A 15257-nucleotide genomic window follows, 5' to 3' on the forward strand; every position below is an offset into this window, starting at 1 on the left:
ATTCGAGATTCATATTTATCAATCGATCTTCCCGAGTTCACTATACTAGTTTTTTAAAGGAAATACAATTAAATAAAATTATTACATTATTTTTTGGAATTTAACAAATCTTTACCTTCATAAATCATATATTCGATCCCATTAACGATTGTTTTGTATTTGTAACCAAAACGTCCTTACTACCTTTTATCCTCTTAAACATATTACTCCAAAGTCTAGGCATGGGAATGGGGTGGAGATCTCAATCTTCATCCCCGATTATTAATCTTTATTCTCGTTCTCCTCTTCATCGGGGAATATAATGACATCTCCATCTCCAACAGAGAAACGGAGATTTTTTTTTCCATTTATGTAAGTTATTTTAAATTAAATATGTGTGAGACTATATATGTTTAAATCTTAAACATTTTTAATAAACCTAAAACCAAAATGAATCTAATTTAATACACACAAAAAAACCCACAGCATCATGCAAGAATTAACAAACTAAAACAAAAAAAATCAATTTAATCTAAAAAAACTTAAAGTACCAAAAGATATTGAGTAATATAAAACTATATCGAGTAATATACAAAACTTATCAAGTAATTGTATTTGATCTGACATCCAAAATAATACATATTAACATCCAACAAAGAACAATTTTAGATTATAAATCTAGTTCGGAAATAGGAAATTATGAATTACCGCTTTAGTTGAAATAAATAAGATACATATATACATGTATAAATATATATTTAATTTATTAATTAATATATATAGCAAGTACGGGGTGGGGTGTCAAGTACGATACCCGTCTCCGTCCGTCTCCATCCCCATCCCTGATTTAGCGGGGAATCCCCATCCCGACGGGGTTCCTCGACGGGTCGGAGCTCATTCTCATGCATACCAAAGTCTAAACAGGGTTATAATATATGCCTACTACAGTGAACGATTGATTTTCATGTCTACCCATCTCCTTTTCTTTCACTGACAACAATTGACTGTATGAGTATTCCAATAATGAACAATCAAACATCGATTATCATATGCACCACCTCCCACTTCTAATCCCCTTTGAATCAACGCTCCATCTTTGCTAATCTCACACATAACTATTAGAGTCATGTTCATCCACAACTTTTGATGTTTCCAAAAAAGCATGGCAAGGATATTCCCGATTGACTGGAAATTTCGTACTCGACTTCCTTCTCAAAATGAAATCGCCACCTATAATTTGAGGAATTCATGAAACTTCAACGATCTCATATGAATCTCCACATTGAAGAATCATATGATACCTCTAGGGTGATCAAGGGAAGATTCATCGAATGTATGAATATAAAAGAAATATATTGGAAAAGGAACATCTCGGCAATCAAATCCCTTTGTTTATTATGAAGATATTAACATGAAACTTGCTATTACAATACTAGTTTTTTTTTTTTTTAATCATTCTAGATAGAACAATAATGCATTTGTCAATATTCAAGAAAAATGAAATGTATAACGTTTAGTAAATAGAGGTAGTATAATTATCATTTTTACTGATCCAAAGTTTTAATATATAATATTACGTAAAACAATAATTTGCAGTAAGCACCTACCTTATTCATACATCTTACCCTGGTTAGTACTTAATCAAAAAAAATTGATAAACAGTTTCTAAGGCACTATCACTACTAAAAAATCGGGTTTTTCTAACGGCAAAATCCGTCGGAAAAACAACTTTCCGACGGATTTCCGATGGATTTTGCCGTCGGAAAAACCCCCGCCGCTAAATGCCTTTCTGACGGATTTGTATTTTCCGATGGATATGTCCGTCGGAAATCCGTCGGAAAATTTTATAATATGTTAGTAATTAGGGCTGTAAACGAACCGAACGTTCAGCGAACCGTTCGGCGGGAAGTTCGTTTATTTAATAAATGAACGAACATGAACAATTTTTTGTGTTCGTTTAGTTAAACGAACGAACATGAACAAGAGTCTCGTTCGTTCATTTATGTTCGTGAACGTTCGTTCATTTACCGTTCGTTTACGTTCGTTCATTTATGTTCGTGAACGTTCGTTCATTTACCGTTCGTTTACGTTCGTTCATTTATGTTCGTGAACATTCGTTCATTTACCGTTCGTTTATGTTCGTTCATTTATCGTTCGTTTATGTTCGTTTATATATTAAATTTAATATACAATATTTTATTTAATTACTTAGAATTCAATTAATATTTATTTATGTTCGTTTAGCCCGTTCGTTTATGTTCGTTTAGCCCGTTCGTTTATGTTCGTTCGTTTATGTTCGTTTATCATGTTAACGAACGAACATAAACGAACACGAACACACCTCATTTCTAAACGAACGAACACGAACACACAGATTTTCGTTCGTTTACCGTTCGTGTTCGTTCGTTTGTTCGGTTAAGTTAAACGAACGAACATGAACAAGCCTTCGTTCGTGTTCGTTCGGTTCGTTTACAGCCCTATTAGTAATTGTCCGGGTTAATTAGAAGTAATCTAAAATGATATTAGATTTACCGACGGAATTTTCGTCGGAAATCCGTCGGTAAACTTTTTCTATTTTCTTCAAAAATATTAACCAGTTTTTATCTAAAAATAAAAATAGCACTAATTTTTCTATTTTCTTCAAAAATCCGTCGGAAATTGTTTTGGATTAACATTAGTTAATTTTTTCTAAAAATTAGCAAATGTTGCGACGGATTCCCGACGGATTGTGACGGTTTCGAATAAATAAGAAATCCGTCAGAAATCCATCACAAATCGGTTTTAACTAATTTTAATTTTCCCCAAAAAATTCAGTGGGGGATCTGTGGCGGATATGAATAAACGTTGACTTTGTTTGACTTTTTTGGGATCCGTCGGGAATATTTCCGACGGAACTTCCGCCAGAAAAATCCGTCGGTGATGTCCTTTTTTTAGTAGTGACTGTTTGTCAATTGATACATATTATGTTTAATTATTCTATTGGTACAATGTAGCAAGATGTAACATTTTATTGCAAACCAAAAAAAATTTGTTATATATAATTAAAAAGATTCAAAATATATGAAATATTCTGCAATATCAATAGAACTTGACATTTATTCTAATTTGATCGTATTTATTAGTTAATTTTATAAGATTCAAATATAAAATTTTAAAATTGTAAGTATGTTATAATAAATTATAAACACACATTTTATATAACTGTATACATTAACAAACGTGTAATTCATAATAATTTTTTTGAGTAAATTACGGTTTTTGTCTTTATGGTTTGTTAATAACTTGGATTCTCATTCATTTGGTTTAGACATTATGATTTTTGTTACTATGGTTTGCAATTTATTGCTATTTTTGTCCATGTACCAATTCATACTTTGAAGTACATGGAACAAAACAAAAAGAAATTATAAACCATAGGGAGCAGTCTCTGTGGTTTGTTAATAATTTCGATTTTTCGTTCTTGTGGTTTAGTGATTGTGATTTTCGTCTCTATGATTTGCAATTTATTGTTATTTTCGTTCATTGATCGTTTCATACCTTCAATACAAGGGACCAAAATATTAAAGAATTATAAACCATAAAGATCAAACAACAATAAATTGTAAATTATAAGAACGAATATAGCAATAAATTATAAATTATAAGGACAAAAACCGCAGTTACTAAACCATAAGGATAAAAATTATAATTTCTTACAAACCACAGGGACTGAAAATGTAAATTACTCATTTTTTTTACCATATACCTTGTGGCCATTTTGTTTCATCACCGTGTTGTGGGCATTGGGTACACGTTTTGACTTTGGGTTTGTTTTTGTAGTGTTGCACCATGGTTTAGGCTTCAGTTCGTCGTACCCACCGCCCACCGTGGCTGTTTATCGACACACACCTACCATTCGCCGGCCTTCCAATCGATCCGATTTCCCGGTAATCACCTTCATATCTTCCTCTAATGTACATATCTGCCACAAACGCACACTAACATAGTAGAATTTCATACGATTCGTGTCCTTTCCTTTTTAATTATATTATAGTTCACTGTATGAATTAAAGTATTTGCAATGAGTTATGTCAAAGTTTATAATCTTAATTTCTGCTTAGGATCAATCCAAATAGATTAAATTGGTTATTTAGATTTAGGGTTTCCATTTCAGTTTCAGAGCATACGTTTTTGCAAGATATATGTTACAAGTGTGTGGGTTTTGCAGTGATTTGTTTTATTTTGTTTGATTTAAGGTGAATGATAAGGGAATTTCTAGTATGGGTTTGTCATCTGCTGCTACTACCACTCTCAGTGAACCACTGAAAATTTGCATATTTGATTTGAGAAGGGGACAACATGAAGGGGAGGAACTGGAGAAGATTTTGTTCTTTTTCCCTGCTGATTTGCCGTTTCCGGCCCAACTTTCTGTTATTGGGCTCAGTGAAGGACTCATCACTTTCACGAGGTCTGCAGCCACTCGTACCACATATATTCATCGTAGTTGTATATAATTGGGAGCATATGGTGCTAAATTACTGTTCAGCTGCCAACACCAGCTGATTGATTAATATGTCTGTGACTGTCTGTGTGTGTGTTGAAACTATATGTTCATAACGAGCTCTACTGGGATGAAGTGGTGCCAAGCTCTTATATAGGAAATTCTTAGTTATGTTAATACTATATACTGAATATCCCACACTATCTTGTTTTTTATGTTTCCAAACCAAACCCCCATTTACATTCATTCTACCCAAAACAGAATAAATTATTGGGTGAAATATGTAAATATGGTTTGAGGTCCTTGGTCTTCCCCCACATCCGCATTTCTTTGCTCATTGGTTTATGAATGTGGTCTTCCAGAATCTTTTCTCCTGAAGCAGCTTGTGAGGTTATAGAAGCAGAAATGCATTCACATGTCTTCTTTGAGGCAGAGCCTGATATTTGGATGGTAATGGTAAGTTGTTTGTTCCTTTTAGAACATAATCAATCTTTGTTATTTTATTCCGTAATTTAAATATGAACAGGTCTGATTGTCTGTATACTTGATAGATCATTAATTGTATTAGTAAATAATGGAATCCTTTTCCAAGTTACAGTCACAACAAAGATATGCTAAATTAAACCACAAGGATGGTGTCTGATTGGTTTGAGCTTGGCTCCAAAGGTCAAAAGTACCAGGAGGTCACAGGTTCAAATCCAAGGAGGAATAAAAATCCCCTTGTGGCCACGGAGGTTCAAATGCGGTGACTCCGGGCTATCTGCAAAGCAGGTGGTCGCCCTGGGATTAGTCGGCTCACATAGCGTGTTGGATATCCAGGTTAATTATAATAAAAAGATGTGCTAAATTTAGCTTATATCTTTTTCTATTTGGGGATTGTTTTGGTCTTGTTATTTACTCGTGTTAGAAGTTATTTTTGTAAAAGTAGTATAAATGAGTTTAACGTTGTTTTGCCATAAAGATAGATATGTTCATTATTTTCTCTTCCCCAACCATGTGCATGTTCATTACCATAGTGATCTTCAGGTGAGTACTTTTGGTCCCGCTTTACCTTGTTGCAGGTGGTTGCAAAAAGCAAGGAGACAGAAGCCATATGGAGAATTGAAGCACTTCGAAGCGTTCTTAAGGAAGTACACTCTCTTTTTGTTATGTTTCATGGTTCTATAAGACTGTTGCTTGATAAAGAACCTGGTGGAGGACTAATTCGAAGTCACTTGTATACCTTCATCATGGATTACCTTAGTGGTAAGCCCTTTTTTGAATCATGTCCTACATGGATCATATAGATCTTCTCTTTTTTAAATTTTTTATTGGAGGTCGCTAATTGTCAGCATATCAAAAGTGGTCTCCCTTGGAGTTGTGGTGCTGTGGTAATGCTGAAGTTTCTGTTTCAAATGATTTTCCAATGGGTTTGTGCTACTGGAGCAATGCTGAAGTTGCTGTACCTCTCTCTTATATATGCATTTTGTCTTTGAGGCAGATTTTCTCATGGGCAACAAATTCCTGTTACCTAATTTTCGTGACTCTTTAAAGGAGCGTGGGACTGTACAGATGTTGACTGTAGGACGGGAGGCTGCAATTGAAGTACAGGTCGGATCTATAGCATGCATCTTTTTTAGTATTCTTGGGCCATCTCGTAATTCTAACACGCGCATATAATTTTTAAAAATGCTGTCTTTGCGTAGACTTGTAAAGTTTGATTTGCTTTAACTTCTTCGCCTAAGAGAGGTATTAGGCTTGAGCCTCGGTGGCGCTGCATTATATTCTGTTTAGATAAGATGTGTTTGCTAGCATTATCTATCCATGTGAGGGAAGTTTCTTAAGTCACAGTTCATATTAACTTTTATGAATCGTGTATTTATGCATCAATAGTTTGTTCATGTGAACTCAGCTTAGTTTTTGTCTGAATGATGATGATGCCTACGTATTTGCTGAAACAAGTAATTTTATGTGGCTGAATTTTTATTGGATTCCTACATGGATATATGTTGGCCTCCAAGAACGGTCCTTTCACTTCCAGTTTTGTAGTATATGCATGGTTCAACATCTATGAACTGCAGTCTGTTGAGTTACGAATATCGGGTTAGGAAGTTCCGTGAATCGTATCTTATGAGGTCTATCATCTACATGTTTTAATATATTTGTTTGTTTTATGAGGGAATTGTTACTCAAATTACTTCTTATAATTAATTGAAAGAGGAGGATGGAATTGGAGGAAGAAGCAACAAAATGGACAAAAATATATTTTGTTCTGTCAAATGTTGTCTGCTTCACAAGCCCCTAAAATTGGTCTATGAATTTCTCCTATTAACTTGCCCAAAACTGTTTCTCATTTTATGTTTTCTTGGGCATTTAGGAAATATTTTCTATTTAAACTGTAGTTTAGTTAAACTACTTCTCGTTTATGCAGTCTCTTGTCGGAGCATTAGATTCATGCATGGGGAACACCTTAGGCTACTCGGTGATCTTGTTCCAGGATCTGCTGGTGTCCACAACACTAACCCCTGTATGTTGTATCTTTGATTCCTAAGTCTCTCTCTCTCTCTCTCTCTCTCTCTCTCCACAGTCCACACACAATCAAAGTTGCATTAATGTCGATCTTATAAGTCTATAACTTGTCTCAAGTACCTTCTGTTTTCTAACATGGTGTATTTTTGGAATTGTTCTTACTGTTTCTAAAAGTGAAGACATTTATTGGGCTCTTATCTTTTCGTTGATGTCGTATGATATGATCTGATGCTAGATGTAATCATATTCATTTCCTTGTGTGAGTTGATAATCATTTTAATGTATTTCAGGATGACACTATTAATCTGTTTTCATACGGTATCCTAAGGTTGACCCCACGAGTTTTATCTTCTGGAGGAAGTACCTGGTCTTATTTGCGCAAAGGGAATGCTTCTTCTCATACTGAGCCAGGCTCTCTGTTGGCGAATACTGGGTCATCCTTTGATCGGTTACATGGGTTCCGGGATACCACTTCTGCAGGAGGTGACAATTATCGCATAGTGAGGTCCTTACAACATGGCAAGTGGTCGAGGGGGAAGGATGGATTTCTTGTTACTGATATTTGGGGTGTAGAAGTTGGTAACTTGGTCCCCACCACCCCAACAATATGGCTTCAGCAAACAGAGCGTAAAATGTACCTGTGTGCTTATCAGCATAAAAGCCTTACCATAATTCTCCTTATACCTGTTACCTCCATGTTTAATGGGGAGGAGGGGATCTCCATGTTAAAGCAGCAACTTCTTGAAAATGTCAGTCTTCCTATTATGCCTTGTGATTATACCACCTGCTCCTGAACAAGTGTTTTAGTTTCTTGTTTCCTAATTATTTGAAGCCTCATCTCTATCATATCTCTAAACTATATTGCAGCAGCAGCTTACTTTGATTGCTCTTGATGTTATTTAACAATTCTAATTCTTTTATAGGGCTGTAATGACTATTGTTTGTTTAACGGTTATCTTTGAGTTTTCTTGTTTCTTTCAAACTCAAACTCATGCTTCAGGTGGTTGTTTCTTGTGGAAAATGTGTGCATTTCATATATATATCTTGAGCTTTATTGCTACATGCACTGAAATACATTTAATTTAACTTCTTCGGCTTTTGTTCAACCTTGTCATGTAGATCTCATTTCTGATCCTATTATAAGTTATATGGTTAACTGTGGTAAGAGTAAGACACCTTGAGTTAAAGAGGTCACAATTAAAGAGAACCGTGTGATACAGTGGGTTGGTTGAGAAAATTGGAAGTGCACTCAACAAATAAATGCAATTGTAAGCATGCCCAGACTAGGTTGATATAGAGCTTATATAGGGTGGAGTGTTCGCATGTCCAATTCCAATAGGTATTGTTACTCTAGGCTTAAATAACACAGATTGGCATGGAATTTTGATTCTGAAAAAGAAAAGTTTGTCGATGGCTCTTAGATGTATGCTACTTGGAAAAAAGTAGATGTTCTAGTTTCGTTTTGAATAAAGGAAACACAAACGTCACACTTTTGTTAATATTTTTAGTATCTTGCAATCTTTTTTTTTTGTTTTTGTTTTTCTACTTCCTGAATTTGTTTATTTGTGCATCTGCCAGGTATCTACAAAGATCTTTAAAGTTGAAGAGAAGCTTTCAAAAGGATGGGGTGGTGAGAATGCCTATCATGTTAAGGGGTATCGTTATTTGCTAGTGGATGGTGACAGGAATATATCTAGGGCTTCACCCGCTGGAAAAGTAACAACCCTAACAAAGGTCAGACTGACTGTCAATTGTCTCGATTATTTTCATGCAAATACAGCCTACTGGTGTTGTAAACATCTTTTCACTTCCTACATTCTCCAGATGTACTTCAACTTTTCCCAACTTTCTACTGGTTATGAGTGCATAATGTAGGAATAGTTTTAGATGGTTATTTAGAGCATCTCTAACAGATTCTCCACAAAAGTCAAATCTTCAAAAAAAAAAATTATGTTCATCTCCAAGAGCTTCTCCATTTTGGAGATTATAATATTAGTTATACTATTAAAATTCATAAAATATTATTTCTCTCTTCTAAACATTTAATTTCAAGTGTGAAACATAGAAGGGGTTTAGCTTGTTCAACTTAAATCTTTTTTTTTTAATTATGGCATGCTATGCTTGCGAAGTGAGTGTTAGCGGTTAATCTACTGGGTTGCAATCTGGGATGGTTCTTTGTTTATCTTTCCCTGAAGATTGACCGATGATATCAGTCTAGTAATGATGTTTATCGTTCGGCCTTCTTCTTGTTAGAAGAGCATAAAGAGTAAGACATTCCTGCCTGTAAGTAAACAAAGGATCACTTACATTACGTAGTCATGTATATTCATATCAGATAGCCAATGTATTTGAAGAAGCTGCCACATGTTCTAATCAGTTACCTGGGAAATTTTTCCTTGCCCTTCAATAGTTGCTAGATTTTAATCATCTAATGAATGAATGATTACCTGGTTTGAACTGAACAGAAGAAACACAAACATCTTTTATGCAATATCGTCAACAGCAGTTCCCCAACGAATTCTGCAGAAGCTCTGCGTGGTGCTTTTCTGCAGGTTTCCTTGGTGAAATTTCACTTGATATAAGCAGTTGCACCCTAAACCTTGAAAGTTGTTATCTAGCTTTCTAGAGGGGAACAGTTTAGTATCTCCAGATATTTTTCTGGGTTGCATAAAGATTAAAGAATAAAAATCAGTAAGTACTTTAAGCAGTATTTATGTTATTTACACGAATTAATTTGGAGTTGAAGACTGCCACACACACAAAAAAATACATGTAAACAGGAATGCTAAAGAAAAGAAGGAACATGTAGATGAGCATATATGCCAAAATTTTCAACCTAGATTTCATATTTCTTTGATATATTCTTGATTATGTCTTTTGGGCTATAGTTGTAAATATTCTCAAGTGGGAGGTTTCAGATTTATGTTAATTCCAAAGTCTTTTTGCACCAAGGTTTTGGTTTTTGATATATGAAAATGGAAGGATGTTATGTCCCAAAGTGTTGGTTGTTTCATTCCAAGTCTTGATGCATCACATTCATAGTTGTTAAAAGCGCGCCTCACTCTGAGACTCATAAGGCTCAAGGGCTTGGGCTTGGGCTTTTTTCAAGTCGAGGGTCAGCGTATTCACGGGACTCACTAAGGCACTGCGCCTTTGAGGCTCCTTGTGGGCCTAGGTGCGCCTCATAATGACTTATTAAATACCTAGTTAAACCCTAAGACTAAATAAGTTTTCTCACTAATCTTCTAAATTTCTTAAAGAAGTGTTGTTAAATAGATGACATAAGTCAAACCCTAATATTAAATACCAAGTCCTTAGAACTTCAAGCCTCCTCCTCTATAAATACCCAGACCTTGAAACTTCTCCTCCACGGCGCTTTAAACCCTTCTGCCTCTATCGAAGTACTGTTAGTTGCTGAATTGGAGACTTGTGTGTAACTGTGTGTGAGTGTGTGTGTATATATATTGATAAGATGTCCCTCGCATTCCTGAGGCCCGCGCCTCACGCCTTCTCCTCGCACCTAGTCCCCTGGACCCCTTTGTGTCTAAGTGCACCTTGAGCCTTTAACTACTTTGATTACATGTATGATTTTTATCTGAACCTAACTCGATTTGTATAGGAGATTTCTTTTTCTTCTTGTAATAAATCATCTTTGCTGTATGAAAAGGCCAACCTTTGAACTTTATGAACGTTACTGTTAGTTAAAGGACAAATGGTTTAAGGAAAATGTGAAAATATGGAAGGCCAGAATATAGTGTAGTGTACTTGAGTGGAGAGAAACTTACTAGTTACTACGTAGGTTCGGGAATTTGGAAGATTGTTTTTTTTTTTTTTTTTTGTAAGGGTGTCCGGGCCAAAGCCCGACTAATCCCCGGCAAATTTGGAGGCTAAACATGGCCTCACTTAAATGTCGCCAACACTCCCCTCCCAGGGCTCGAACTCGGGTTCATGACTATGCCATGCCCAAGCCTTTACCACTAGGCTGGAAGGTCTTTGTATGTGAATTCTGGGAAAAGAATAATAATTATATTGACGATGGCTGGGAGCGCAAATTATGTAACTTCAAGCAAATTTATAATGGAGAGATTGTCAACCATGTGATGCTACACTTTTCTAGTTGGCAATAGATGACCTGTTGTGATAGTTTGAGCAAACTGGGTTCTTGAAAGCATGACCCATTTTGCATGTGTATAAGCTTTGAAACGTCAATATCTTATTCTTCTTGAAGGTTTCAAAGGTTATGAGCGTGAATGGAGTTTCATAGAGGTTGTTGGCACATATATCCGAAATAATAAATTACTAGTGTATGTTTCTGTGAAATTAAAAGAAATACAGTTTACACCATCCTTGGATGCTAATTGAATTGTGTCTAGATAATCCTGTTCATGTAGCATATGATTCCAAATGCATAAACACCGATGCCTATATTTATTGTATGTCCATATTTAATTGCTATTTTTACATCATCTAAAAATTAAATATCAGATGGAGTCGTGGAAAGGGTGTCAATCCATTGCTTTCTAGCTAAGCAAATTCAAACTTTCAAGATTCTTTGAATACATGTTCAAATATTTTGGCCATCCCCTGTTTATTATGCAAGGCATCTGCAATTGGCCATTTGTATATAATATGATGTAGTGGTTAAGACCCATGTTGTAAGCTGAGCTCAACTTTAAAACATTCAGGAGTCATTACTCGCCATAAATAAGGTTCGAGAAGATGTTGATTTGGAGAAAAACAGAGCAAAAGGAGATTGTGTGGATCATGAAAAGGATCTAGAAATATGCATTAGAGCAAAAAACAATGCCTGGGTGATTGCTCGGGCAACAAGAGGGAAGGAACTTTATATAGTTCTTGAGAAGGCCAACGAAACTCTTCTGTATGCCTCAGAAGCTGTTGAGAAGTTCAGCGACAGGTAAATCCCCTTCACTGTCTGTATTCTCTCTATTCCCTCACAAATTCATTTGGAATTATGTTCGTTCAAGTTATAAGTTTTCAATTACCATGTGGCCGGATTAAGGACCACCTTATTTGGGCTTTATATTCTGTGGACTATTTGGTGACTGATGTTGAATCGACATGTCGTGCTAGATATCCAAAGAATTGCTCATATTTCAAACAATGTTTATAAGCATGTAAGATGCCGCACATTGAAAATTTTAGTTGCATTGTTATATGTCTAGTTTAGCTGTTTTTTTTGGGGGGGGGGGGGTTCTTCATGGAAGCAGTGGCTCAGGTCTGCATACATCTTTAGGGGCTGTTTGGTTGGTTTTCCATCAAGTCTTGTATGAATAAAGTTGTAATGTGTGGATTAATTTGTCCGTATGGATTGAGAAGGTTTTTTGTTTGGGAGGGTTTTTTCATAGATGAAAGAGCGTGTTTTTTAATTGAGAGGGGGGTCTGGAAAAAAACTTGGCTTCTGCATAAAGCTCCCCCTAGAAGCTTACTGAATAAGCCACTTTCTATATCATAATCCACTACCAAACAGTCATGTATGGCTTACCGAATAAGCTGCGAATCCCATTAACTCATTAAGCTGCTAACAAACTGACCCTGGCCTCAATATACTGGGGTAGTTTCGTTTGGTTTAGTTATACGTCTATGCTACTCCATGACTACATCATCTGTAGGTGTCTTTCTTAACCATATCATGAATATTAAGACCCCATGCTTCATGTTGATCTCACCATTAGATTTGTGAATTTACGCATGTTTTATACTGGCGAGGCCTCAAGTGCAGTACTCTAAAAAGTGTTGCACATAGTTAAGCCAACCATTGACCTTCTATTGCTTCATCTCCTATATAGGGTTAAGCAGACATCTCCTATATAGGGTTAAGCAGACACATGAGTTGTTCCTTTTAATATTTTATATAATTATACTCAGATTATATAATCGTATGAAAGTTACGGATTTTAGACTACATTATTTTGATGCACTTACTTTTCTAAATGACTAATCCTTTTTGGTCGGCATTTAGGCAGGTGACAATGCATGATTGTTTTTTAGATTAAGCCCAAAATAGCAGGCTACAAAAGATAGAATTTGATTTGAATTTGGACACAATATTTTCTGAATTAGGTTTTGATTATTCTAACGAGGATACCAAATTCTCACATCTTATTCCTGTCCACCAATCACATAAATACACATCGTCAGAAAAAGAATGTGAACTGGAATTAATAGGGTAAACTTTATTAATTCTGACCTGCCATGGCTGCTTGATTTTCTGAAGGAGGGATTTTTAGAACACTGCTCGTTGCAGCTCTTATCCCTCTTAACGTAACTCATCGTTGAAGCTTGAACATTTATTGGAACTTCAAATTTAGTTATGTTTTTGGGTTGATTTGAATTCAGAAGAATGTATGACATATGTTGTATTTTATCATGCAGGTACTGCAATGGAGCGTTTTCGCTGGATTAGGAATATCATCAGAGCTATGAGCATGGTGAAGTATGATTTATATTCGATATGAGAATTATAGAAATGAGATGTGCACATAGTGTTCTAACCACGCACCAAAGCTGTAGATGTATTTGAGGAATGATAGAAATTATGTATCCTGTAAAGAAAATATAGGCTAGAAGTTAAAGCCAGATTAATATGGTTTCAGTAGTTAGTGAAGTTTACATTGTTGGGTGAGGAGACTTTTTTTTGGTTATAAAGACGTGGATGGGAGCAACTGTTGTTTTTTTTTTTGGGAGGGGGGGAGTATATGTTTCTAGGTCAGCTTATGTGCATCGATTAGTCCCCTAGACGATCACGAATGGCCTGGAGTCATCGCAGGTGAACCTTCATGGCCGCAAAGGCGTTGGCAGTGTTTGGGTTAACACGAGGTAGATGAGATTTTTCACTACATCCCCCTGAGACGTAATTGTGCATTGGGTACCAGTATACTACAAGATGGAACAAAACATAACTCGTGTTTGTAATTTTGTGGGGTTAGCTCAATTGGTAATAAGATTTACGCCTTTGGTTTTTTTTTCTCATAGGTCATTGGTTCTAGTCCTACAAGGCCATTAGGAATTTTTCTTGTTTGGTCACGGGGTTCTTGGATCATTCGAGGTGCGTGCAAGCTGGTCAACACAGCCACGGTTAAAAAAACTCATGTTTGATGCGTCAAAAATACAAAATTTTCAGTTATATCAAGGTTCTAAATGATGTGAGGCATGGCGTAGTGGTTGGGTCAAGCTTTAAGAGCTACAACGAGGTCACGTTTTACATGGCTTTATTTATGGCGGCAAATTTGTATCTACTACATATAATTTTATATATACACATGTTTTTTTATTATTACTCAATTATTTAATGATATCAAACAATTTGAATTAGTTTATATATTAAGAATTAAAAAGCAAGTCACATAAGAAAAACTCAAATATCATGTGTCATAGGTTTAATGTGGTATGAGACACAAGTCTTAAGTCACACATGTCACAATGGCCTCGTCGCGAGCCTTTTTAGAACACTGGTTATAATGGAGATTACTAAATTACTAGACTATTCATGTTAAGTTAAAATTTTAAAGACTTCACCTCCATTATTCATGGGAATTGTGAATGGGAACTGTGAATGGAAAACCTATTCTACTTTCTCCCAACGAGTTAACTGATTCGTAGCATTCTTGATAGCAGCGTGTTTGCATTTTCGGTACAGAGCCCCCTTTCTGTTGACAGGGTTTATCGAGAGCTAAGGGTGCTTCCTTTGCTTTGGCTTTGTTTCTCTTCTTTTTGTATGTTTCCATATCTGACTGCATTTCGCTGTTCTCATTAGTACATCTCGACCTTCTTCTCGAACAACAACGTGAATTAGAATATCGAATTATTGCTCGTTCTCTTAGCTTTTAATTGGAGCTATGTCAACGCTAGTACACGATGGGAGCGGGCGATTTGATTAGGCAATTTGATGGCGTGGTATTTAAATAATGACATGGATTTTTTGTAATTTTTAGTTTTTTATTTATATTTGACATGTCATAATGAATTAATCATTACCCTCAATGATATTTTAAAAGTCGGTTCCTCAAAATAGAATTAAAAGTAAAATGGATCTCTTTTTGTTTCAACATCAAACGGTTCTTTGAACCATTTGGCATTACTGGTCAACCCATGAATGTTGTTTTTGACTTTTCGTTATACCGAACACCTATCGATGAGTGACGTTTTGTTATACCGAACTCCTATCGATGAGTGACATTTTGTTATACCGAACTCCTATTTTGATGAGTGACTTTTTGTTATACCGAACTCCTATTTTGATGAGTGACTTTTTGTTATACCGAACTCCTAT

At 35.6% G+C, this 15257-nt stretch overlaps 1 protein-coding gene across 2 annotated transcripts; it reads left to right on the top strand.

The window, feature by feature from the left end:
* Positions 1–3757: 3757 nt before the first annotated feature.
* On the top strand, positions 3758–13650 carry LOC112522649 (vacuolar fusion protein CCZ1 homolog B-like). Of its 2 annotated transcripts, none has more exons than XM_025131915.1 (10): positions 3758–3905; positions 4215–4426; positions 4822–4915; positions 5521–5704; positions 5940–6049; positions 6870–6965; positions 7258–7716; positions 8546–8701; positions 11653–11882; positions 13361–13650. In XM_025131915.1, the coding sequence occupies exons 2-10, from the start codon at positions 4239–4241 to the stop codon at positions 13389–13391; spliced, it is 1548 nt and encodes a 515-aa protein (XP_024987683.1). In that variant the 5' UTR covers positions 3758–3905; positions 4215–4238; the 3' UTR covers positions 13392–13650. The 2 variants fall into 2 exon arrangements, with proteins under 2 accessions (XP_024987683.1, XP_024987684.1); XM_025131916.1 differs by having other exon boundaries at positions 3761–3905; positions 4310–4426.
* Positions 13651–15257: the final 1607 nt, after the last annotated feature.

Source organism: Cynara cardunculus, assembly GCF_001531365.2.
Source record: "Cynara cardunculus var. scolymus isolate 2C chromosome LG 12, CcrdV1, whole genome shotgun sequence".
Classification (NCBI taxonomy): Eukaryota; Viridiplantae; Streptophyta; class Magnoliopsida; order Asterales; family Asteraceae; genus Cynara; species Cynara cardunculus.